The sequence below is a fragment of the Aptenodytes patagonicus genome, chromosome 6 (assembly GCF_965638725.1).
Source record: "Aptenodytes patagonicus chromosome 6, bAptPat1.pri.cur, whole genome shotgun sequence".
In the NCBI taxonomy this organism is placed as follows: Eukaryota; Metazoa; Chordata; class Aves; order Sphenisciformes; family Spheniscidae; genus Aptenodytes; species Aptenodytes patagonicus.
The window spans coordinates 37787400-37814817 of NC_134954.1; the positions used below are offsets into that span (position 1 = coordinate 37787400).

A 27418-nucleotide genomic window follows, 5' to 3' on the forward strand; every position below is an offset into this window, starting at 1 on the left:
GCATTTAGAAGTCATTCACTAAATCTAGGAAATAATTTCCCAGGAATCAATGACATACGCCAAAAACATTTAATTCTGTCACTCTAAAAAAAAATAAGTCTGTTTAACATGTAAGTATATAGAGTTATAAGCAAAAAAAGACCCCAAATACATTCATTTTGGTATTGAAAGTAAACCAAAGGATTCAGTTACATTTAATAATTTGAACAGTGATACAAACTGGTATTTAAACTGTTTAAATAGTTCGTTTAAATAAACAGTAGAGTATGTAAGTTCCACCTTCTGGTAGTTGATGTAATGCTGGGAGTGTGAATTTTTGAACACAACAAAAAAGCTTACAGTACAAACTTGTCAAGTTTGAGTAGCTGACCTAGTCACGAAATTTGGGCTCCATCTAGTGGTCACTAGGGAACAAAACCAAAACAGTTCAGAAAGCCTATCCTTCTTTGTCAGGCTAAATAAGAAAAAGTTTCTACAACGCTCCTTCAGTGGCAGTACTCATTTCATTGTCTCTAAACATAACATTGCTTAATAACATTTAAGTATTCATATAACAACCAAAAGTACAACTCTAAATCCCAGAATTAAACAGCAAGTTAAGTTAATTTGCCTTACTCCATAATGTTCATCAAAATCCACAAACCAGGATGAGTTTCATAAAGACATTTTGGACAAAAAGCCCTTTTTAAACTTTGCATTTGAGAACCCAAAACCACAGTCTTGCCGTACCTGAACAAGCTCATTTAAGACCACTGCATCAAAGCCGGAGAGATACTGTACGTAGTATCTCTGCATCACGGGTCCGTATTTTCGCACATGTGCTCTGAGCTCCTCCATGTAGAATATTAGCTCAGCTATGTGTCTAGGCAAGAAGACAAGGAAAAGCTTACAAATAAGAAAACATCAAAAAATATTAAAAACAATTTCTACCGGTGGAATGCTTCTCAAGGGGATTTCCTCCTATACCTTGCTTTTAAAACTATTACTAATAGGCAATTTCTGTATGAAAGTATTTGTTCACATTGTAAAATGAGTTTACATAGGTAATTTTCTCTGCAAGGTAAAATCCACTCAACAGGACATAAATTAGCAGGATGCCCTCACGATAATCCTCAAAGATCTGTATAACTATCCACTTATTTTTTGAAGAAGCCCTTCTATAATGCTGAATTTGAAAAAAAATTTTTTTTCTCAAGAAGTGGTTAAATCTGAAAAATACAATGGTAATAACTGCCTTTTTGTTGGGTTGGTTTTGGTTTGTTTGTTTTTTAAAACCATGAGGATGGTTAAATACTTGCACAGGTTGATTCAGAGAGGCTGTGGTACCTCCATCCCTAGCACCTAGTCCAGTGAAGAAAACCCAAGGTTTTCCTACTCCAGCTGTAGAAATAGCCTTGTGATTGTCACTTGTTGTTTAAACTCCGGCAGTCAATACACAGACTTTCAGTTCAATCTTGTGTTCAATAATCTCGAGAACAACTCAAAAGACAACTAGTACCCTTCTGCCTATCCATATTCATACATCTCTTAAACCCATTTCTCATTTTTACCTTCTGTTTATGATGACACTAATGCTGTATTATATAAATAAATCTTATCTGATTTAAAAGACAGTGTTGCTACAGTACAGGAGACATTCTACAAATCAACAAATCAAGCTTTTTGACAGGTTCCTTCCCACCACCACTGACTTGTTCAATGCAAATCAATAACACTGAAGACACATGATGAAGCTTTTTTTGTTGTTTTGCTTTCTCAAAGGAAAAAAAAAATGCATAAAACTTTTATAAAATATTTTTATTTTATAAATACATTTGCTAGAGAAAACAAACTTTCACTGATGTGCTTCAGTTTCTGGGATTCCCAGGTAAAGATTTTCTGAACTGTCCCAACTCTTCCATATAGCCATCCTTTCCCAAGATTCCCTTGCCTTCAAATGCATTCCATCTGTGAAATTCTCAAATATTTAAGGTATCACACTAAAAACTGTTAACATACTTATCTATGAAATCATCTGCACTCTTCTTTGGCATATTATCTGCATGACGAAGAAGCCAAATAATTTCATCACGAGCAAAGGATAATGCCATAAATACAAAAAGTGCCTGAAAAAGAAAAGTTGTTCACAAGCTTATAGATATATACAACAGCTGCACACCTTGTGCAACCTAAGAGGCAACTAGTCTCTAAAAATCAAAGAATCTTAAAACCTAAGTATGTTTTCTCTCAAAGAGTGGGATTTTTCCCCCCAAACAAACTACATGTCATATTATCACTTGGAAACAAAAAGTGAGATTGCATAAATGCGAAACGTAAGAACCATAATTACCTTGGGACCCAACAGGCCTGGCTGATCAGACAGGACAGTAGCCAGTTCTTTGAGTGCAGAACGTAAAAACTTGCGTCTCTCTCTATGCATTGAACCGCTGCATCAAAAGAACAAACCGAAACATCATCCTCTGTGCTAACCACAGAACATTTGATTTTTCCAAACATTTAAGCCCAAGCATAGGCAGCTCATATCATACCAACTTCAAAAGTTCAGTATTTCAAAGGATGTCATTCACTTAAAATTGGCATCCCCATCACCAATGCTTTATATTCCTGAAGCATGATTAAATTTAAAAACCAAGTTCTCTGCCCCTGGTCTGTGATTTGCATTTGACCCCACTAAAACATTTCTGTTTAGTTAGCATTCACATTAAGTAACTAGACAAAAACTGGAGAATATATAAACTAAATGCTTCTGTCCTGAAAATTTGAAAAATAATCTAAAACTTGGGAAGTTGAATCGATAACGGCATACCATTAAGCAAATCCAGATTTAAAAGAACAATCAGTACATGATCTCATTTGAAAATGCACAATTCGTTCAGCATTCAACAAGTCCTGTTTATACATTCTTTATAACTTCACTAGAGAAAAACAACACTAAAATCTTTCAGGAAAACTTTGTAAGACACTTACGCATGTGAAACAGCAGCTTCTTTGCACTCTCTGATGTCATTAATACGCTTGTTGTAGCTGCAAGTAAAAAACAATCCAATACGGTAATAAGTATTAGTAGCACAATTTAGAAAGAGCTGCGACTTGTGAGGAGCCGCAATGCTACAGCAAGTAGGATACAGCAAAATGCTCACACAAGACTTATTTCCCTGCTCAGAGTTAAATGCTGAAACTGGATACCCAAACTGAAAATACTCTCCACTGAAGTGGTCCTGGTATTATCTGGTAGAGACCGACTCTGTTACTGCCTGAGTTTTCATATGATATATTGCAGAAACAGTGGCAGACAGTTGCTACTTTTCAAGGAAACTCTGCATTCATTACATCACTTCTCTTCCCTAGATTAAGATTTGTGGGCGAGATCATTAACTTTAACTTTTGCCATTTTAGAGACTGATTCACCAGACTTTTTCAGAACTGAGATAAAAAAAGGCATGATGGTTACAAAATCAAGCTCCTGGAAGTTATGCATTAAAGAAACAGTCAAGATATTAAGCAAAAATGCTTGTGTACTCACTATCCTCAAGCAGAACTTATACGAAGCAGAAGTAACATTTTCAAAACAATTCTTCAAGAAATGATACTTTTTTTAACAGAGGTTCTGAAAGGAGAAAAAGAGAACGAACTTACCCTCGTATGTTTACAAACAAGTCTTCTGCAGCTTTGTGAATATGGAATACTTCATCTCGAAACAGAGCCAAGCAAGAGCTGCTTTGAAGTGCAAGTTTCCAAAGGTTCAAAGCTGTAGCATCGCTATTTAGGATTCCATGGCATAAAATAAATCCAACTTCAAAAGTTCACATTGATGTATGTCACAAACCAGATGCACAAAGACAGTAAGAGAACAGTGAGGTTATTATGCATTTTCTCTTAAATAGTTCAAATAGTTCATTGATAAACTGTTTAATGGGTAACATCGTTTTATATATAAAAAAATACCCCACACTGTTCTAGTGGAGATATTTTTGTAATATTTTTGTAACATAAATTATTTAATGCTGATACTACTTCCGCTATTTTCATTAAAATTACTAAACCCCTCACTTGTAGTCAAAGTCTGGAATAAATTGATGACAAACTCCATTCCATCATGTGCTGAATGCTAACTTCACTGCATGTAGAAGTATGATACATACAAACGAGATTTAATCAAATTCTCTAGAATCTAATTTGAATACAACAGCTTTTGTACAGTACAGAAAAGCAAGTATTTTAAATTTTAACTAATTTTTTTTTAATACAACCACGAGTTGTTCCAGAATATTTTACTCACAAATGATCCATTTTTCCATTGCATCCAGAGAGAGGTATTCACACGGCATCTGTTGAAAAAACAGTAATTTGTAGCAAACTCCTTATATAAGAGACAATACATTTCATAAGAAGTACTTTTTAGAAAAAGGGACAAATGAAGCCTTAAACGCTGATGAACCATGGAAGACTGCTTCTGATTACTAACAGGGCATTGTTTCATCCCTCTAGAAACTGAGGGTTTGAACATTAAATTGAGCTTCCATACCCTGAACAAAACAGCGAACGAATTTTGACAAACGTTTAGCTTCAACAAACTTTGCATTTAAGAATATTAAAGAACTAAAGGCTTTTGATGTATACTAATCACAACCTGACAGCTGTTAACGCTTGAATTTTTTCAGAAAGATGACCATTCATATTACAACTGAGGGAGCAAATGCAAATAATAGAAATTTTAAAGGAAATATCAGTTCTGATTTTCAGTCTGTTGGCCCACAAACATCTGAAACAGTACACAGGATTCCTTCCTTCTACACTGCAGAAGTTAATATTGCTTCCCTTCATCTTTTGATTATCAAATACTGAAAATGAAAGCATGAGCTAACCAACAGAAGCTTTAATTAACGTGAGAAAACTTTTCCCCCATACTAAAGTATTCCGCTCTCCCAACTAACATATTTACTTCTCCGATTAAAAGCCACATAAAGGAAATCAAATAGAAAACAAAACATCGCTACATTATTTCATGGAAAACCTTGCTTAACTTCATCATATAATGCAAATTAAAAGGCATACTGTGTCAGACTGTGCAGGATTAAGCATTGTACTGGGGGCACTGATGAGGCTCAGTAGTTGTGCGTTTCTCCACTGGTCAGCTGAGAGATTTCTTCGAGGATAAACCATCTGGAGTGAAATCAGAGCATCTGAAAGGGACTGAAAAGGAGACCAATGATGAATTTGAAGATGCCCTCAAGGTTCAGTCTTGAATAAATACCCAAGTTCTTTACTTCATGTTGTGAACTGTGTATTGACATTGCTGTACTCCAAGCACAAGAGACACTAAGTACTATTTTATCAGTAGTGCTGTTTTCTCAGCATTATTACTAACAATAATCAAAACATTTTACTGAACTAGTTCTGAAATTAAACTTGAGGTTAAAACCCATTGCATCTAGTTTATTTCACATATAAAAGACTATTCCAGGCTAAGGCAGGAGGTTTTGGGGGTTTTTATTATTTTTTAATTAGAGTTATAAAATTCTGAGTTCAGAATTAGAGGACATGAAAAAAATCAATAGAGGACAACAAATCTGTCATGTACAACTGAAAGTTGTTCATTATTTATTCAAGCATCCCAATTATTGTGTTACTCCATTCTCTGCCACTTCATTTAGTATGTCCTTTCCTCTTCGTTGGCAAATTGTAATTATTTTGAGCAGATGCTGTCTACAGGAGCATCTTCATAGCAGATTAAGCTTATCCAAGTAAGTGCTGTCCCACACCTTCTCCCTGTCTTTTGCATCAATACTGGTGCTTGTATGAGTCCTCAGGGAGCCAGGTCTAAGCATTATGTCAGCAAAGAAGGTCACGCAGGCAAAAAAAAAAATTAAAAAAAGTCATCTGCTGAAGCTAATTTAAAGGACTAAACAACTGTCAGGTTTACTGCAAAGTAGTGAGATGATGGAAGGACAACTTCAGGGTGCAGTTCCATGAGAGTATAACCTAAGTATCTGTTTCTATAGCATGGTGCCTGAAGGGTTCCATGACCCCAATTTATACCTCTGGCACAAAACAAGCAGAAGAGCAAAAATCAGACTGAAAAAATGGCTTTACAAAACATTTCAAGAGAACAGATTGGTCCACTATTAAATATGAAAGCATAAACAAAAATAATATCGAAAAGTGAAGCATCTTTCCTAAAATGTGTACAAGAAAAGATTAATTGCAAATGAGATCCTTAGCTAAGTAAGTCTTCACAAGCCAGGAATCATGCAGAAGAAAGTATAACAAAAATAAGATTACAGATTATTTAGACAAATGAGTACTCAAAACTACGTCACTTCAAAGCACTTCGAGAAGTAGCTGAAAAACTCTCTGAACTTCTAGACTATCTTCAAAAGTTTAAGGAAATTAAGAAAAATCTCAAGAGAACTAGAGAAGGAAAACACAGCCAGTACTTAGACTTCAAAACAGGGAAAAAAAACCCCAAACCTTAAAAACTTCAGGCAATAGCTTAGTATTTAACTTAAACTCCTGCCAAAGACTCCAAAATAAGTTGTTAGGCAATCAATTTGCAAGCACCTAGAAAATAACACCTTTATAAATTACAGTTGGTCAGTACTGATCAAACAAATCTAGTTTCCTTTGACAGAGGAGCAAGCTTAGTGGACAAACAGGAAGTGATCAACAGGATATACATTGACTTTGGTGAGGCTTCTGTCACTTTTCCAAGGTATTCTCATATGAAAATACAGCCTAGATAAATCATCACAGAACTGCAGCACAACCAGCTGTGTAAGAATAAAAGCTTAAAAACATCTCTACAGAAAAGGCTAAAGGAATTGGGTTCATTTAACTTAGCGAAGTCAACCGAGCAGGGTACACAGTACAGCTTTTGAGTATAGGAGATATTATTAAAGAGGCAGTGGTCATCTCCAGCACCCCCAGTTTAAGGACAACCCAAAGCAAAAACCCTCAGGTTACAAAATAGAAAACCACATTCATCTAGGACGGTAAACCAGGAAAAAAACTGGTGTCATAGAAACATTAGGAATTTCCTTAATTTCAAGCTACAAACCAAACCAAAACACAGATGTAGCTATTCTCAGATGATCCACAACTGATTTTTGAACAATTTTTAATCATTAGTGAATAAAATGGAACCTTACCAATGGGTTTTAGCATTCCTGTATTTCTATAGGTTCTGTTATTTAATAGGATATCAATCCCCAGCCCCAGACATCCATTATAAGTAAAATCTCCTGTAAAATGTATACCTAATGGCTTTTGACAAAACAAACTCTTGCATATTTACTTTATCTCTGCTTCTCTCAATTAAGGTTACTGTGTTCCTGCGAAAAGTAGTTACATACTTTACTGTGAGGTACAAATTCCTCCATCATTTTCTTTAAAGGATTTTCATAATCCACAATCATCTGGCCAAGGCGTGGATATTCTCTGTCACTAAAAGCAACAACAAACAATTCACTCAGGTGTAGTTATTATTATTATTATTATTAAACACACTTCCTACACAACAGATTTTTACCTTGCTCCATGTGTCATTTCATGGGCATAGTTATACAATCCAATGATAGCCTTCCTTTCTTCAATTCGAGACAGCAATATCATTAGAGTTGTATAGGTTATAATCAAATCTAGGTAGTTCTTTGTTAAATCGAAGTTTACAGTCTATAGAGAAAAAACAGTAAATTATCATTCTAAAACTTTCAGAAACAAGTATAAAACTTTAACTTTCCACCAATTTTCAGCATTTTTTAGATACAATGGACTGTCTTGATCAAAGTTTTTGTTCTGGTTGCATGCAAACTTTGTATAATCTTAATTTATTCTCTCAAATCCCCAGAACTGTTTGTATTCATGAAAGAAAGCATGCAAATAAGTCTTTCCAGGCTCAAGTGTCACAGGTTAGCTGACAGATAGGAAAACTTTTCTTGGATGTTACTAAGCAGTCAGCAAGTGCCTTGGCCTGTGAATTATATTTTAATAAGACTCTGCAATGTAAAAAACCAGCACATATCTCACTGGCCTGGTAAGATCATTCCATAGGATATATACCTGCTCCTCTTTCATACTATGAAACTAAGCCAAAATTTAGAATAATGACTAAAACTAGCAAGGTGACATTATGAACATTAGAAAAGAAAGCTGAAACCAAAAAGAAAAGGTGTCTGAGGTTTTGTTTTGGGGTTTTTTGGTGTTTGTTTGTTTGGGTTTTTTAAATGTAACACTTTTAGCTGCTTTTGTACTTGCTTTAGCCAACACCAAAAGTGACCTCCTCACATGTCTCTTAGGTGGACAGCAGTAATATTCCTGTTTTGTAAGCCTAGATGGCTTAAGCATGTAGATGACAGTAAACCTCTAAGAATAAACTTGCAGATACAATAAAGCAAAAATTACAGAAAGATTTGTATGTCTGGTAATCTCGGGCTAACATAAACAAGTCCTTCTAATTCTCCACACAGGACTCTGATTAGAAACATTTTTAAGTGGCATTTGAAAGTTTAAACCCAGAAACTTACAATATCAAAGAAGACTTGGCAAACATCAATAGTGTTCAGCAGCTCACAAACATGGTCCTTGAAAAACAAGGGAATAACTTTAGTTTAAAAGACCTAAGTAAACCACTTTACTACGCTTAGTGATGGAGACTGATTTCATTTTCTTTTTAAAGAACTGAGCTACGAGTTCAGCTATTTCATTATATAGTGTTATTTCATAAATAAAAAGACAGAAACCTGATGTGACAGAACAACTGACATATTTGCAACACCTTACCTTAAATTCCATAACATCAACAAAAGTGAAGTAGTATAATGCCAGGTTCTTTAGAATCTCCGATTTTTCTTTCTGGAGCTGAGCAAGCTGTTGCTAAAAGAGAAACAAACATGCATGCTGTTCTTAGAAGATCTTGAGAAGACTACTGAAAAATAATACCTGTGAAGCGCAGAATAATCACCAGGCTATGCAAAGAAGCCTTAACATGGTTTTCTAAGACTGAGGTTCTGTGTCTCTCAAATACACACAGTTCACAGAACAGATCATTTTAACAGCTGCTGACTATACTTTGAAGATAAAAGTCGAATTAGTACACATTAGTACTAAAGTCATATTGTTTAGCTCAGCTAGAGATGAAAATGGGTAGTTAGGAGAACAGAGTTATCATATGTATAATTAGCAAAAGCAGAACAGTACGTGAGCACAAATCAGTATGACAAAAAAAACAATGACGTTACTTGAGGTGGGAGAAAAAGAAGATAGCAGGTTACAAACTTTACTACAGAAAAACATTATGCTTTTAAATTCTGAACTTACCAAAAAGAATATCCAGGCAAAGCCACGTTAAGCATGCAAAATAAAATGTAGATACAAACATAAAATACAGTAACGGTTCTTTGACCAGTTCCATATAAACACAATAATACATTCAAACAAAAGCAACAAAATAAAGAAACAAAAAAGAAGCAAAACACTAGCATTAGACACTGGTGGATAAAATGGAAGAGGCAAATGTGAATACAAAGGCATAAAATAGTTCACATGGATTTTTTTTTTTTTATTTTTTAAACAGACAATGAAATATTATTTAATTTCTGTATTTTTCAATGTTTTCTGGAGGAACCAGACAGACTACTTAATTACAATTAAGAACACAAAAAAAAGCAGCTGTTACTGAACAGCCATTCTGTTTATCTATGTATTACAGTCTCACAGCACTACAAGAATCCAATTATTTAACTTGCAATATCCAGCTACTAATTAAGTCCCTTTCCTGATATATGAATTGAAATGAGTTAAAGCAGTCATAACACTTGATATGAAAATGTGCCCTCCAAAAAGCTGCAAGATTTTAAATTAAAGACTGATCAAGTTAAATAGGATTTTCTTCTCAGCAAGAGCAATCAATTATAAGGAAGATTAAATAAATTGTTTCAAATTGATTAGCTTATTTTCATATGACAGGTTAGAACTGAATATGCTTCTTCATCTCCCTCTCTTTATAAAGCTGCTCTGTGTTCTCAGTTCTATGTAAAGCACTAAAATTCCTCTAAAATCAAAAAATAGACTGCCTGGACCACTACGTCATATATAAGATAATTTTTGCTTCTTTCCTGAATTTTTAGAGGCGATTATGATTTTTAGAAGCCTTGAGCCATAAGACTTCCATTATAGCCAAGGAAGACAGGCATAAACAGAGTTATAAGCAAATTGGGACAGCTACATTATAAAATACTCCTGCCTACTCTTAAACCAGAGCAAAGGCTTTAACCTTGAAGGTCCAACTTTGAACGCCTGCCCTATATAATATTTAAGTTTCTTTCACATAGTCATCAGCTGGGACTTAAATGAAAAAGGGGTGCAGGTACATGTGTTTATTCTGTAACTTCTGATAATCTCATGCACTAGGACATAGGTTATTTGCATTTAAACGACTGCTGTACAAAATCTGTTTTCAAATATAAGTCCTATGAATTGTATTTTGATCCTCAGTATGAACTTGCTACTACCTTTCCCAGCGTGTACCTTGAACTTTAACTGCCTTGTGCTCAGAGAACAAAGCATCTAGCATCATCATACGCAGCCTGGAGCTCCTGCAGGTCTGCACAGCTCCAGCAAACCTTTGGGACAACTTGCATCTGTATTTGGGACCTCCCCAGTGGAAAGAGCACTTTGTACTTTCAGGGCTGCTTCGTCAGTCAACAGTTGTTACATGGTGAACATTCACTGCCTAAGATGCTTGGTTTTAATCTTCATCCTGACTCTGTCATTTAAACTATTTATTGCAAGTGATTTGTTTTTAAAACACTACGCAGAAATAGGGTTTGTTTCTGTGCAACTAACACAAGCGTGAATTGGATGAATTTGAGTCGTTTCATGGTTTTTCAGGAACAGACCACATGCTATCGTTCAGACGTAGGAATAATTCTAGTGCAGAAAGACGACAAAACCAAAACTCGCATTACAACTGCACGTACACTTTAACAACTTTTTCCTACTGCGATCCTAACTCATGCTAAACAAGGTGCAATGCTAAGGGAGACTATCAAGATTATAAGTTGTTGTACACGACACCTACGTTTGGTACAACAAATAGCAACTGAGTGTCCACTTCTGAAGGACACGACAATTTCAAAGCCACAACACATTTGGGCCACAATAGATGAAGTGGGGAGATATTGCAAAAAGGGAGATGGTGCTGGGAACTATGCCTGCAAAATAAATAGTCTTTTTTGAGAAATTCTGTGAAGCTGTACATTAAATAAGAGAATATAGGGAGGTATTCATTACACTCAACCAAGAACTAAGGAATCACTGCTGTGCACTGTTAACTTGTTACCTGTATTCCCAGAAATATTTATACTTAAGTGATGCTAAAACTTTCGTACTGAGTTAAGGTGATCATTCTTCAAACTCTGAGTGCTGAGAGTGTAAGCAAGCTTTTATTTAAAATATTAGTATCAAAGTAAAACAATATATCAACTCTAATCACTGCTAAATCAGTATGGTGCAAACAGTTCAATTCATACAGCACAGCCCGATCAGTAATGTTTAAAAGTACAGCTTACAGCATGTAGGGTCTTGGATGTTTATTTGCATTTTTATCACTCAGGAATGTGGGTGTAGCTCTTTCCACACCCACTGCAACACAACTTTCCATTACTAATTTCCTAACAGCTGTTTAAGAAATAGCTGGTGCTATATCATTTTGTATTTGGTTTGAGGCTTTTTTCCTTAGCCTGCAATTCCGTTTATCAGGAAACATCTCTGTTTCCAATATTCAACAAAAGTTTTAAAATAGGACAAGCTGAAGAAATAACTCTTAAAACATTACTAGCATCAAAAGATTATTTTCACTATAGTTAACCATGCCTTGTTGATTGGCTAGACATAAGTGTTTTAATTATTCTTAAAGAATTTGAAGTACAAATTATACGAACAAGGACAACAGTATTTTTGTTGAACGAGCTGAATTAGATTTAAGACATATGAAAAGCTGTAGAAATTTTAGCATAATAACAAGATAAAAAAAATTGAAATAATTTATCTGAAATCATTTGTCTATTAACAAAATACCACATCTCCAACCATATTTGAATATTATTTATAAATAGGGATTTTAAATACCAGAGAGTGAAGCTGACACTTTGCCAAGTATGTTATCTACAAGAGAAGAAACTGACCTTTACCAAGTTGTCTTGTGTCTTTCGTCCTTCGTATTGATACCGGCAGAGATTAAACCTAACCTTATGTAAATATGCTAAACCCCAAAATCTTTACACAACTGACTATGTACACAGAGAAAGTACATTAAAAGAAGTGAAAAACAAATCAGAAAGTGCAAGACAGCCTCACTTAAACCTTACATGAACACAATGGCCCAGAGACAAGAAAGTAATGACACAGACACCGGCATATTAACAATGGTAATAAATACGAATTTAATATGAAGGCACAGGAAAAATACCAGACAACTAGAAAAGGTTGTTCAGAAAGCTTTATGTGTAGAAAACCAGGAAATAAAATAGATACAGAACTACAGTTATCGTATTTATTTGACTGGTATCAGTAGTATGTGAATAAATGTCTTACTTCACGATCCATGAATAGACGGTAGATAGGGGAATTTTCTCCTTCTTATTATCAGTGTGATATTTTTCCTGCAAGCATGATCATTAGACACTTGTATTTGTTTTCTACAAACCGACACTATAGATATTACAATGTCCTCAGAGAAAACACCATCAACTTAATCCTACTAGCTGGAATATAAGCCCCAAAAAGCAGTATTACAAATTCTGACTGCTAAAATTCTGGGGTAGGTGTAAATAATCACTGTCAGTATTCTTACTGTCATTTATTATATTCACTATGCTTGCACCTGTAGAGTCTCTACATGAAAATTTTAAAAATTCAACTTGTGAACAAAGTTTTGTGCCTACAAAATCCATAGTAGAACAGTGGGGAGAGAGAGAAGGATCTAATCAAATGAAGAAAATGAGTTTTAAATTCTGTAAACTAACTGTAGGAATGATGGATGTGTCCTTGGTTTTGTAATTTCCAATTAAAAGCAGTCTCTGAAGTGACATGCTGCATATAAAAAGATATAATAGAATATTTAACATATTTACTAACTAATGTTTCTACTGCAAGATCTATTTTTGGTTTGGTTTCAAATTTCTAGCACTAAGTTAACTCTCTTAAAAAGGAAATAGCCACCCATGACCCTCCATAACTGTTACTGTCCCCAGGGTTGACCATATTATTAATAATGGCAGACAATCGGAGCTGTGAGGCTCCTCTTAAAAACCGATCTACTTGTCAGTCATAAGGAACAGTTTCCCCATTCTCTCACTTTCTTTTACATAAATTCATACAGTAATTCCTACATCAGGCTCACTACATATTATTGTATCATACAAGCTTTGGCCACAGGTCTTGACATCTCCGAGGCAACTATTTACAGAATAAAAGTCTCATCTGTGCTATTCTACAGATAAAAATGTTTTGGACATATGTCTCTAGCTGCCTGCATACTTACATTTATGTCATGAAATCATGAAAGAACTATTCATTTAAAATGCATGAAAACTAATTTTGGAATGCCATCTCGGTAACGCTGCTTAACTAAAATACTGTTTAGGTATTAATGAGTTGGTTTTTTTTTTCTTTGTTTTTCAATGGCCAAGCTCTTAAGTTGTCAATCATCAAATCAAGAGAGGATTTCAGTTTTACTGGATGAAGAAAAGAGGTTAAGTATTACAAACATTCACCCCTTTGCAGGTATTGCATACACTATTAAGCAACAAGAGTGAGCACATGACTAGTTTGGTTTACCTTGGCAAGTGACTCATATGGACTGATTTGACTTACAGCAGTGTACTACAATGATTTATTACAAATAATGATAAAAATTGTTTTCGGATGCTACTCCATCTCAAATTCATCCACAATCAAGGGTTAAGCCATGAATATAAACATCGCTGCTGACAGCACTTACGATTTTGAAAAAAAGGTAAGTTACATTATGACAGTTCTGTTTGGCGAAACATTTTAAAGATATTTCAAGATTTCACATCACCTTTCAGAATCGCTATGAAAAAATGCTCACTTTCAAATGACTGTTAGGCTGAAAAATTTTACATAGTATTCTCTGATTATATTATAACATAAATCATTTTAAGCTGCGAAGGCAGTCTTATGCAGGCAACAACTGAAGACATCAGACATGCTACTGCGTACAAGATCAGAAGAGTAGGTGTGGTTGTATCCGAGCAAGGCATTAGCAAAGCAATTTCAATTCTGAATTATTTTTAGTAAAAATGTAGATAAAATTTTATTTGTTGCAGATATTTTGCAGTTTCTTCTGAAATAAACTTAGTACATCCTATTCTCAAGCATAAGAAATCTCAACTGCTTGTACAAATCTGAACATAGACTAGTTACTTGTCGGCTGGCTTTACTCATGCAGGGAGATCTCCCGTAAACTAAACTACTGCCCCAGTGAGTTTTAGAAAATGAATCTCATTTGCAGTCCCTTCGGCACTTTAAGTTTCTTGAGCAGTAGTGAGCGGAGTTGAACAGGCAGCCATGCAAGGAAAGCACGGCATCCTCTTAACTGGAAAAGATTTTAGTCTTCATGGCCAGGAACCCAGTTAGTTTTGTGGTGGAATATAGGGAGTTGGGTTTTTAATGCTTAAGTAAGCAATAAGGTGTCTGAAAAAAATCGAGTCTCCCAGATAAGAGATCTAGAACTCCAGAAAGCTGGGGAAAAATATTTAAGTTTACTGAATTTGGGGATTTAAGTTACTTTGTTTAAGTTAATCTTAAGAAATCAGCTGCCATAGGTGTTAATTACCCTATCATTTCCTCAAAAGTTTTTTAGAGAAAAAGAATTACCAACACATGAGGCAGCGTGGCTGAGACCCCGATTTTTCCTCGGAAGAGAATTTCTAAATTATCTTCGATAGCACCATGCAAATTACAATATTAAAAGCTTTGTTAGAAACAAGCAAACAAAAGACATTTTCCTTTTGGCACTGTACTCCTTGCAGGGGCTGAAAGGAGTACTTCAAAAAGCAAATGATTATTTGTATTTAGTTAAGTGTTTTGAAAAAGACTAATTATTGGAAGCACCTATCACAAATTAAAAACCAAGATTGGTTATAAAGTGCATATTTCAATAATTTTATTATAGAAGAACGCATTTAATAAAAGCATGCATTAATGTCTTCTAACAAGCTTTGGCCAAGGAGGTCCAGCCATGCTGTGCCCACAACACCTCTCCAACATCCAGCTAATTTGCTATGCAACTAGCTCACTATGAAGTGAAACTGTGAAAGACACAGTAAGCAGACCAAACATACATACTGGGATTCAAAAGGAAAAAGCCAACACACCCATGAAGAAAAATTAAATAAAATGTAAAGTGAACTAATTCATATCTACAAATCCTAACCCAGGCAGGCTGGAAATGCTCGCACCGCTTGTACTCTACTCTCATATGATCTTATTTCCAGTCCCTGCTGACATAATACAGCAGAAAATGATTACAATTAAATCAGGGACATAACACCCCAAAATACTATCTCCTAAGAAATTGAATGTGTAGTCAATACAAAACACAATGGAATTTACATGAATACTGGTAAGATAGCTACTAAAAGATGAAGATTAGCAGTATGTGGAAAACATGGACGTTTCTCCCACTAACCATACACTTACAAACTTGTGAATAATGTTTCACTGGTCTGCTCACTGCTAAGAAATGACTAAGCCCCAACTTCTCCAGCAGACATTTAAAAACATAGGAAGTTTTTCTACAGGGAAATTGCTGAGGAGCAATTTGAGTAAAAGAAAAACATATGTTCAAGAAAGAAGGCAGATACTCTCACTACTTCCCATATGTGGTGTTTTGGAAAGCAGAAAGGAGGCTAGCTCCATCACACAGAGCTTTACCTGTGCAGGCAGCAGATTTTTCAGACCCCACCCACAATCTACAGAAAAATCTATGTCTTTTCTCCCTGCACCTCCGCTTCCCCATCATGAAGTATTTTATTCTGGTTTTACAATGGCATTAAATGTTAGCATTGACTGAGAAAAGGGTAATTTTTAAGTCCTACTACAGTTTTTTGGAGCCCGGTATATTCTTTTTCAATTCCTCTGTGGTGAGAACCTTGCCTGTACGCCTTGTAAGAGGATGAGGTCTAAAAAAACTTCAGAAAAATCAGGCTGCTTCTGCATCCCTTACTTTGGAACTTTTCTTCTGAAGCTAGTCAAGGAAATACAGTAAAAATAAATGTTACCCTGAGTCAATGCTAGCACAATCACTTCACTGATCTGACCAAGAACGATAGTGCTATAAAGCTTTTTGGAAGGCCTCTCCAATTTAGGCAGCTTTTTCAAAGCAAAGCTTTAGTCAATTTAAAATAAAGACTAAGGTTTCCCAAACACAGAAGATAGATACTTCTTACTATTACATAGTTTCCTTTTCAAATAGGACTCTAAAATGTTTGTTTCTCACTTTGTCAGTGCTTCAAAATTTTTTGTTTACATACACTCCCTCCTTTGCAGGTATTTCGTATACCATTAAGTAATACTACATTGCTGGCCAACATCATTAACAGTTGATTGAGGAGCTCAGTCTTCAAACTGCACATTTTCAAGGTTATATGGCTCATGATGGTGATTGGAGAAGAAACAGCAAGTGTAAGAGATCACAGGGACTGCCCTCAGACAATGGGAGAGTGAGTTATGAACCGATGAGGTCCATAGTTATCTATAATCGATCCTTCGGAAGATGAACTACTCCATTTTCTTTTTCAGCCTGGTCAGCAAGGATTCATCGGGCATTTCACTTCTGTTTGAACTGCTCATAAACTTTCACTTTTGCTACAATATTGTGAAAATCAGCGATTGTCAGACATCGCTCTAGTCTGACTCAGCATGTCAAACACCAAAGGAGGAACAAAACCAGGAGCTGTATTTTTTGTGAACAAAGATGTAAAAGCTACCAATAGCAAACATAAGAGAATCACTTGTTTCAAAAGCCTAAAAATGCAGGCTTTTCAAGATCAGGCACCTATCTGATTACAGCAGACTGCTCATACTCTTCAATAAAATGTGTTGTTCACCTCTGAGACACAAAACACTGTAAATGACGGCACCTGACAAAAACAAACTAGCAGCTAAGAATAAGTAAAAAAAAAAAAATCCAAAAAGCAGGCACCACTGCTTCTCTCACTGAATGCAAGCTTGTTTAGCAACACCACCTACTGACATGTCAGTAGCTATAACTAACTGTACAGATGCACAATGCTAAGCTATGGCAACCGCTGCAGCTGAACATACAAAATCCAAAACGCCTCCCTGAAAGGCTGTCCTGGAATTTTCACTGCCAGGAGGAAGCACAGGTTATGATTTCTCAACTATTTCCCCTCCAATAATCCTTCATAATATTTCATTAATTGATGTGTCCTTGTTCCAAAAAGCTTTTTGCCCTTTTAAATCTCTGATCACCCATTTCCCTACTGAAGGAACTCACTGGTGTGCCCTGCTAATATATGGTGAGCTGGTTGTTGGCCAGTGGGAGGAGGGAGACAAGGGAAGAGCAAGGAGGGGAACATCTTCCTGACCAGGAGCTAGATGGTTATGCCTTTTTGAAGCTAAGGTTTACAAACAAAAATTTATCTTACATCAAACTAGAACTTTCTCCGCACATAACATGGCTCTTGTCTCATTAGGGATCTGTTATGGGTAAAGATTTCTTTTGGGAGATACAACACTCTACAGGAAAACATCTATAAATAACTAAGACAAGCAAACTGCCATCAGCTCTGACCACAGGGAAGGAAACCTCAGCTGCCTATTGCCAGAACTCAAAATCCCTACTTTAAACAGTGCTCGTAGATAAAGAGGGTAGGCTTTTGATAACTGTGCTTAATAAACACAGGCCTGGCTGGCTCATGGTAAACACACACAAGGCAATGACAAAACATTATGAGCGTGTCCTATTTTAGAAACTGTGATTGTCAAAATATATCAAGTTAGCTTTGAACTCTTTCCATAAACTTCACGGTACCAAATCCTTAAATATCTATCATTAGTTAAGCTCCAAATTCATAGTCAACAACTGGAAGACATATAGAGCATACATGCAACTGCATTAAACAAATTCTATGTACATAATCTTTTATTTTTAATAGTAGATCTGCCACTGAAATTTATAGAATACAGAAGCATTGACCAAACATGGTTTAAAGGGTTTACTATTTTTACATAACTTTGATAAAGAATTTGCCATATTTGTTACTAACACAATCAAATTCAATACAAAGATGAGCAATATTAAACAGTACCAAACATGTACAAATTTTAAAGTGAGAAAGCATTGTTACCGAAATAGTTTCTTCCATAAGGGAAAGTTTTTCAGGTTTTTTGGGGCTTTTTCCATTGGTATTACTGGAGACATTACATAGAAATTCTAGTTGGCATTATAAAGGAAACTAATTATTCCCACTGCTATTACCACTACCATTCTGCAGAAACCTGAATGCTTAAAGCAAGCCTAAACCTCTCAAGCACACATGCAAGTAGTTGCATGCAGGGAACATGCAAACCCAACACCTACCTCCACTTTCCACCTTTGGAAAGAAATATAAGCAGGTAAACCAAAAATCTTTCCCTTGACTTTCAAATTGAAACAGAAGGGTGAAAAATAATTTCCTACTGCAACTGAACTCACTACACCCGAAGAGGAAACAATCATATTTCCGTATTTTTGTACTTCACAAGGTTTCTCCTTACATACTAAAGCATTCTTTGTTCCCACAGGGACTGACCCCATAGGCAAGGGCACCTGTAAGGTATGAGCACCTGTAAAGTACAAACACATTTTCCCACTTTGCAGTCAGGTGCCTTTTATTGATCTGCTGGTCAGCTCTCATCACAAATAAAGTTATGCAACTTCCATCTTCTGCAATCAGCCTGGTCACCAAGAATTCCTGCTATCAAAGTAAGGCATGATTTTTTCGATGATTACTTCCCATTGACAATTCTTTGAAATGGAACAGAAGAGAGCAGGCATAAAGAAAACCAGAAAGTGTCCTACCGTAACAAAACCAACCCAGAATTACAGTGTAATATTCTCTCTTTAGAGACAGTTCTTTCTGAAGTATCCTGTCAGACATTTGAATCAACAACTATATTCCAACTGCAACTGTCAGCATCAGATGCTTTATAAGAACACATAAAACCTTAGAGATTTGAGTGAGTGCTGAAGGCTATTGAGAAAAATACTATATATAGCCATTTAGTTACTTACATTGTTGTTGCGTGTTTCTACTGCTGGAAACTTCCTGACTATGAATTTGACAGCAGATTCCAGGTTTTTGTCAATAAGATAGGATGGTTTGGCTTTGGGGTCACCGCATGCCTAAAAAAAAATACAATAAAAAATGAAGTAAAAACACAATCATCCATCTAAAGCCAAGTCATAGTTGCAAATCTGAAGACAAACTAGAAAGATTCTTTCTTTGTTTGTTTGTTTTTAGTGAGCAGGTGATAAAATGAAAGGCAAAGTGCAGGGACTGTCACAGCTGAAATATGCAATGGGAAACAGTACAGAGATGCTCTTCTACTGAAAAAGATGCATGGAAGTATCAAAGCAGTTAGTGCAGAACAGCAGTGAGGGGAAAAAACTCAATCCTAAAAGAAGGAGGAAAAAAATGGTTTCCTTTTAATGCTATTCCTGGTTTGAGGTAGTGTTGTATTCATCTGGAGTTAATAAACTGTTAGAAAATTCAATCATGTCATCATCTGTGGAGGACAGTGCTGGGCACAGTAAATGATTAAACTATCCTTTGTGAAACAAAACTAAAAGCCCCACCACCAACTGCATTTAATTTTTCTTTAAATTGTTAACTGCAAGACAATTTTCCATCCCACAATAAAACCACCGGTACTTGCCTAAGTATCCTATTTCATTAGATTAAAAACTCAAGTTTTGCTCATTTTCTTCACTCCTACAGTAGCATAGGCTGTGCTTTAAAAGCAGCAATCAAGAAATTTCATTACATTTTGATTTGAACAGAAGTCGCAACTAAGCATTAAGTCTCTTAAATAACTTACACAGACATATCAGAACAGCTTCTGTGGACAAACGACTGTTGAAGCACCTACTTTTGCCAGCTACAGTGCATGCTGTCAGACACACTACTTCTCAACTACTCTGACTAGCGAGCCATGCTATACCGTTTAGTTTGGAGAAACGTACTAAAAGCAGCGTTATTTAAGTGACAAAATTTGTGCTCAAATTGTATTTTCTCTCAAATATTCATTTAGTTTTTTAGTCCTCACAGGGATTTGCAAAGGAGTTTTGTGTCTCATGCAAAACTAAATTACATGCTAGGCGTTTCTACACAACATAGTGAACTCGAATGACAGCTCATTTAAAAACTTTTCCACACTGATTTCTATGACTGAGTTGTGGACTGTAGAGACAGAAGTCATGAAGTATGAGACCGATTCTGAAAGCGGGCAAGCGGGCAAAGGGAAGGTGAAAAGCTTTGCAAACCTTCCAAACTTGTCCTTGCTGGGAAAGCAGTGTAATAAAAAGAGAGAAAAATTACATATAAACAAATTATTCTTAAATTCTAAAATATGTTACATTTAAGTGAACTAATACACTATTACCTACATCCAAGAGAACATGACAATCACCTGTCACTCTAGGCAGCATACTTTCTTTTGGATTGGTGATTATTCTAATACTCACAAACAACTTTACATGTACTTATTAGAATTTTAATATTGTGCAAAGTGCTGCTTATATGCTGAAACATGTAACTGCTAATAGCATTTCCAAACTAAGTTCACGTAGGGAGAGAAAAAAAAGGAGTTAACAAACATCACATGCAACTACAGGGGGAAAAAAGGAGAGAAACTCAGTGAAGTTTTACATACCTGAAAAAGAAACGGTAGCCAAGAAAAAAAACAAAAGAGTCATTATTGTAAGTTTCTAAAACTCCTACCAACAGTACATGACCATCATGATGCATGCTAACATACCACTCTACTACCAAAACTCTGACATTTGCTAATTTTTCCACAAAAACACTAAATTTTATTAAAATGTCATCTATGATACTCCAAGAGGAATTTATAATGAAAATAAATTCAGCAACATCCACATTATCTATTAAATAGTTGCTTCGATATTCTTACAGCAGCAAACCACACGTGCCACAGAAGATCTATTCTGTACACACTTTAAAGTCTTTACACAATTCCAAAAGTAAAAATTATACTGTAAATAGGTGTCAAAAAAGTAAACAATGCATGCTTCAAATTTACGAAGTCTTAATTAACTAGATGCCATGTGTTTGTCAGAATATGTGTCAGGTTATTTCAGTTTTCTGTCCTTGCCACACATTATATAACTTTCTTTACTAAAAGAAGGATTACAAGCTAAGAAAACAGCTTAATGGACAACATATATTTGTGGCCTGTTAAAATCCGATATGGTTGCTTTTATATAGGAGATGAGATATCTGCCACCATTGACTTCCTAATGTTTTCAGTCTGAATTGAAACATTACTTCCACATACACTCCTTATTCTTCCTAGCAACAGATGTTTTTCCTCCTATAAATCAGCTCTCCAAAATGTTTACTAAATTATGTTCTACCCAAGCCCTTACAGACAGATCATTCACATGGAAACAGACGTCTGAAAACACTAACATGCACATCCTCACATGGCTTCAGGAACTCAGTTCCCAGAGATGACGAGTATTATCCTCAGTCTAACTGGCAATCCCCTCAACATATCTGAATATGCAAGAGAGCTTTGCTCCTTCCCATTGTTTGTTTGCCAACATCACACTTAAAGCAACTGTAATTCTTCCTACTAATAAACGATACAAGATTGGTCCATAGATAAGAAAGAAAATTGCTGCAAGATATAAAAGGTTGAAGGTATCCTTCATACATTTCAAAATTCCAGCTTCTAAAAAACTGTACAAGCCTACCTATGTGAACTGAATAGAAAGAAGACAACAGACACCACTGAATGAGTGGGTCAATGCCTTTTTCTTCCCTCTCCCATATTCCACAGCAGCTCAGCTCCTTTCTAAGAACTGGTATTATTTGATTTCTAGCTGTTGTTGCATCAATACAGTTTTCATCCATACTGTTACCTGCATTCAGCATCACATGTAAAACAGTCTGCATAAGCTAAACCTCTCCTAAAATGGCAAACAGACCTATGAAGCTCAAGCTCACTATGGTTTACTCTAGAAAGCGTAAAAGAATGAAAATACAAACCCCAATCCTAGCACTTTCGCACAAGTGTGAAAGTGTGATAAGGCACATAACCACAACTTTGCACTGTAGAAAGAACAAAGACATTGAGGGCAAAGGTCTTAGAATATAGTTAAGAAAGGTACCTTTTGCTTTTAATAGTTGTATTGGTCAATACAAAATCTCTTGTCAGTACTGTAATAGGCAGGAACATCATGGTACAACATACAAAGATCACTTTGCCATATACAGCTCTCCAGCATTCAAATAGAATTTTGAGAATTAGCCAAATGCAGTAGCCCTTTCTCAATCAGCCTCAGATATCACTTCTTCCCCCCCTAAGTGGGATGCAATAACCTTTTTTCATTTCTTATCTTTAAAACAAAAAACCAGAATGGCTACGTTTTTTGAGCATTAAAAAGAAATTCAGGAATTAAAAGTGTTCTTACTAGTGCAGCATTCATGGCATACAGCTCTGAAGCTATGAGATTCCAGCTGCTTCAGCCCGGAAATATTATACTGAAAGAATCTCCCAGCAGCCATCTCTAAATTCCTTTGTACATTACTAAACAGCTGTCAAGCAGTTATGCTGAAAGATGATGCAAAGCTACCGTTAGAGACTAATCTAAGTTTTTTTTTTTTAATTAACTAAAAAGGACTCAGACACTGGATTTCTATCAAGTTACACAGCATTTCTTTCCACAGTGCTTTAGAATGGTACCCTGCCACGGTAAGCTCTCAACTAAGTGAACATATTTTCCTCATCTGACTCTGTGCATCCAACTCTAACAAACAACATGATTTCAATAGCTAAGAGATTCATTACTCGGAATACATCTTTGTTATCATATGCACAGGCCATCAAACTTCAGATAAGACAGATCAGACTACATGTACTTTTTAGAGATACTTCACTATGCCATATGTTTTGAATTAAAGCAGCGTTTTCCTACCTACCCTAATAATCTAGATAACTAAATTATTATTAAACAAAATTCAGACTCTATTCTTCACTTGATGCTATTAGGTTCTTCTATACTATTTCCACTTTGAAAGTGAAGAATACTACATAGCTTCACTTTCTAGGCCGTACTCATTCAGAAGCGACCAACAAGAAAATATCCAACAACAAAAACCTGCTTAAGGTCTACATTTAAGGTAAGTAGCCTCTAAAGAAGAACACAGAATCCAGTACAACTGCCTTTGGCCCAGAGTACACCAACATTAAGAGATACAGCAAAAAGACCTTTTGCCCCAATACAGTTACAGCTATCACTGCAAAAATCAAAGCTTAACATTTTACTTCCTACTTGAGGACAGAGGATGTTGGATGAGAACAAAAACCCATCCATCAACAAAATTACTACACATATCCAGCTGATGTGACACGAATAAAAGGAAGTTTATGTTCAGGTACAATCATTGTCAAAAGCCAGTGCCACGGCACAGTATACACAAGGTGCAAAGTTGCACTTAGAAAACCTAAACTTCACTCACGCTTTTTACCTAAACCTGCCACGTGTCCTTGAGTAAGAACATTGGGAAGTATTACTTGAGTTACATGGTGTAGGATGATTAAAAAAAAGCCTAAATATGCTACTGTATTACAGAAATACCTTTTATATCCTTCTTTTTGATGCTAAGTTCAACCTGTTCCAAATGATTAGCAGGGTTGTTTTCCAATAAAAGAGAAACAGGGCCATTTGAATCAATAATTTCCTATTTTCATCCCCCAAACCTCTTGCATCAGAAGATGATCATAAAACAAGTCATATTTTGCAGCAATTTAACGTTTTTATTATTTCAAGAGATCCTGATTTACTGTTACTGCGGACTTGAGATAAAACACTGCTGAGCACAGTTCCACTGGACTGTGACAAAATATACTGAAATAAATCTTAGTCAACAAATCACCTCACCTTCAAGTTTCATTTACAAATGAATCTGCACTAAAAAACTCCGTGAATTTAACGAGCAAATTGATGGAATTTCAATAACAGCAAAAAATATGCCAACCCCTGAGCTAGTAACTTTCATTAGTAAATGGAAATACGCTAAGATTTCTCATGCTAAAAAAAATGGGGGAAAACTCCTGTACGTACCATTTACAGTTTACTACAGCACATTCTCTTGACACGCAAGAAAGGCATGCATAGTAAAACCGTTCTTCTTCCCTTGTAATAGCTGCTGACATTAAAGACTTCACCCTGAAAGGTATCTATAAGTTTGAATGCCTGGCTTGTGGCTATGCATCCTATAAATTATACTAAATAGTACATGGCAAAGAAACATTCAGAGACAGGTTCATCATTAACTCTAGATTTCTGTAGGATAAAATGTATTATTTATTCTTTGTTTCTGTCATGCATTTAAAATAATGAGACAATCTCTAATTTTGAAAAAGAAAACTCCTGAGAAGGAGAGAGAGGTGAATAATCAATAAAGAGCTGCTCTGAATGGTGAATACGTAAGGAAACAGTTCACACTATGTTTGCCTTAAGACCTCTGTTGAAGCCTACCACAACTGCTTTGCTGTATTTTAGGTTTTGTGGAAGCCTAAGTTTATTATTAAACAGGCTGGTCCCAGATAAGCTTTGTAAATGAAGCCTTGTCCCTCTCAACAGCAATGCAAGCAGATGCAAGAATTAGTCAGCTACACATGGACAAATTATTAGGGTATAGTTTAACACTTTCGATGGCTAAAATTTAACTGTCCTACACCAGTATCACTTGGGTAATCTTGTACCAAGTAAATAACATTACTGATGTTTGCAGTTACATAAGTGATACTTGTACAAAAGGTAAACCTGTATTTTTTATATATAAACTATGCTAATAGATTCAACCAGAACTGTATTGTTCCCATGATCCAATCAGGATCTGGAATCAGAAGAAAGTCTCTAGTTAACTAATTTTTTGATAGTCTCTATAGGCCTTGGACATATCCAAAATATGGCTCAAAATTATTATAAATTTAACAGCTATTGCACCTTTCATGCACGAAGGTTCAAAAGTTTGAAAGATAATGCACTTTCATATTAATTCAAAATTACAATTAAAGGTGTTAAAAGTCAGTCCAATGTTTCCTAGAGCTAAGCAAGACATCTTCCCCACCATTATTATTTGGTATGTCTTGAACCCCAAAGTATATACTTTATTTTAAATCCTAGTGTATCTCTACTCAGAGATCCAACCCATTAAAACATAAACTCATGTGAAATCAGAAGAAAAGGCTAGAAAGGACCTCGAGAAATTGCCTACCCTACTTTCTTGTTCCAAAGCAGGATCAACTGGATCTATGTTGCTCCTGGGAGATGTCTGCCAAATCTTTACTTACAGGTCTCCAACAGGCTACATTTAAAAACACTCTCACAGTCTTTTCCAATATTTAATGACCTTTTTCATTAGAACTTTCAAGTTCTAAGATCTGAACTGAACTTTTCTCACTACAATTTAACCCATCACTTCTTGATCTCTGTGGCCGTACTGAATTGCACAAACTATTCCCCTTCTCTCTACAGCAGTCCTAAATACTTAAAAACTTGTATCACTTATTAATTTACTTTAAAAAAATCTTTGCATTTTCTTAATGGGTGAAGTTTTCTGCACGACTGGTCGTCTTATTCTGCTCTGGACTTTCTCCATTTTGTCAACATCTTTCTTGAAAAGTGTGTCAAATCAGATACATTTTGGATGACTCTCAATGCATGCCGTGTAGAGCAAAAGGATTACTTCCTTTGTCTTCAGACTATCTTGCTCACACATTTATAAAACCTCGTGTCGTCCCTGATTTTTTGCAGCAAAATTAGTTGGCTCACATTTGCCCTGGCATGTCCCTAACCTCTCCTGGCTATTTTCTGCAGACTTGCTATCTCGTTACTTTTAATTTTGTATTTTAAATTTCACTAAGCATAAAATAGCTTACAATCATACTTGCTCAGCCACCTCCAAGTTTGTTAGACCACACCTACAATTTGTTAAGCTCAAACTGAATCCCAGTTAGGTTCTTCATTATTTCTGTAGCTTCTCCCAGTTTCCTACCTACAAACTTATTAAGTACACTGTAGTCATCATCTAGGTTGTTAATACAAAGAGTGACTGGAACCAGAGGTAAGACACACCCCAACAAGACCCTGCTGAACCGCAGTCTGACAATGAGATCTTTGTAACTGTTCCCTAATATGGTTATCCATCCGCTTTCATCGTTACAATTTCATCCAGACTGTACTTCCTTAGATTGTTCATGAGAACAATCGGATGAGGTAACGTCAGCAGCCTTGCTAAAGTCAACGTGTTAAATTTCTACTAAGTTATCCATACTAGAGTGACCTGTCACCTTGCCAATGAAAGAAATATGCTTGGTTTGACACTATCTGTACAGTGATAAATTCACATTGTCCTCTTGTGTTTGTAGCACCTGTTTAAGTAAGCACTTGGTTCTATTAATCAAATATGGGGCAGGTGAAACACAAAGAAAAAAAAAAATGAAGAGAAGTTTCAGTGCCACAAAACCTTCCCTAAATGTAACTTACAAAGTAACATCTTAATAAAAGAAAGCAAGGCAATGGGAATGCCCTGTTTATTCTGAATCTAAAATGGGAACTGTTAAGACTTTTTAGCTCTATCTCCTCTGCACACAATCTTAAAAATCTCTTGCAACTAAAACTGGATTTGTTTTTGTGTCAACGCGTGGCAGGGCAAATGAAGAGTAATTGGGGGCGGCCTTGTAATTTGTATTTGTAAACAAAGAAACAATGCAAGATAATTCTGGGCATCTACACTTGATGCAAAAGGATAAATCCACCTGGCTTTCTCTCTGTGTATTTTAGAAGATATCATGGGACATTTTGATACTGTATTAGAAAGTCTTATTGTTTCTTTACAAAATTAGTTGCTTTTCTGAGTTAAAAAAAAATAATGTGACATGGTCTCATCAGTTTGTGTTTGCTTCCTGAGCAAAGGAATTTTTTTTTTTTTTTTTTTATTGCCAGCACTGACCGTGAGTTTGTCTGGAGCTTCCTCCTCTTATCAGCGGGACAGTATTCTGAGCCATTCCTCCAAGATCACAGACACAAACAGACAAACATACACTGTCATCTTAACCTTTAAAGAACTGCTGA

General features: G+C 35.7%; 1 protein-coding gene across 5 annotated transcripts in view; it reads right to left on the reverse strand.

Annotated features, from left to right (window-relative positions):
* NCKAP1 (NCK associated protein 1) overlaps nucleotides 1-27418 on the reverse strand; it is a 61799-nt gene that overhangs the window by 29605 nt on the left and 4776 nt on the right. The window contains exons 2-14 of one of the 5 annotated variants that reach the window (XM_076342162.1): nucleotides 20573-20590; nucleotides 19322-19432; nucleotides 8779-8865; nucleotides 8523-8579; nucleotides 7529-7671; nucleotides 7353-7443; nucleotides 5056-5193; nucleotides 4280-4328; nucleotides 3637-3793; nucleotides 2968-3024; nucleotides 2330-2426; nucleotides 1999-2105; nucleotides 730-862 (exon numbers count right to left, since the gene is read on the reverse strand). In XM_076342162.1, the coding sequence (XP_076198277.1) occupies nucleotides 730-862; nucleotides 1999-2105; nucleotides 2330-2426; nucleotides 2968-3024; nucleotides 3637-3793; nucleotides 4280-4328; nucleotides 5056-5193; nucleotides 7353-7443; nucleotides 7529-7671; nucleotides 8523-8579; nucleotides 8779-8865; nucleotides 19322-19432; nucleotides 20573-20590 (1245 nt within the window). Of the gene's footprint in view, nucleotides 1-729; nucleotides 863-1998; nucleotides 2106-2329; nucleotides 2427-2967; nucleotides 3025-3636; nucleotides 3794-4279; nucleotides 4329-5055; nucleotides 5194-7352; nucleotides 7444-7528; nucleotides 7672-8522; nucleotides 8580-8778; nucleotides 8872-12591; nucleotides 12660-19321; nucleotides 19433-20572; nucleotides 20591-27418 lie in introns of those variants that run through there. The other 4 variants (XM_076342161.1, XM_076342165.1, XM_076342164.1 and 1 more) reach the window with 4 other exon arrangements.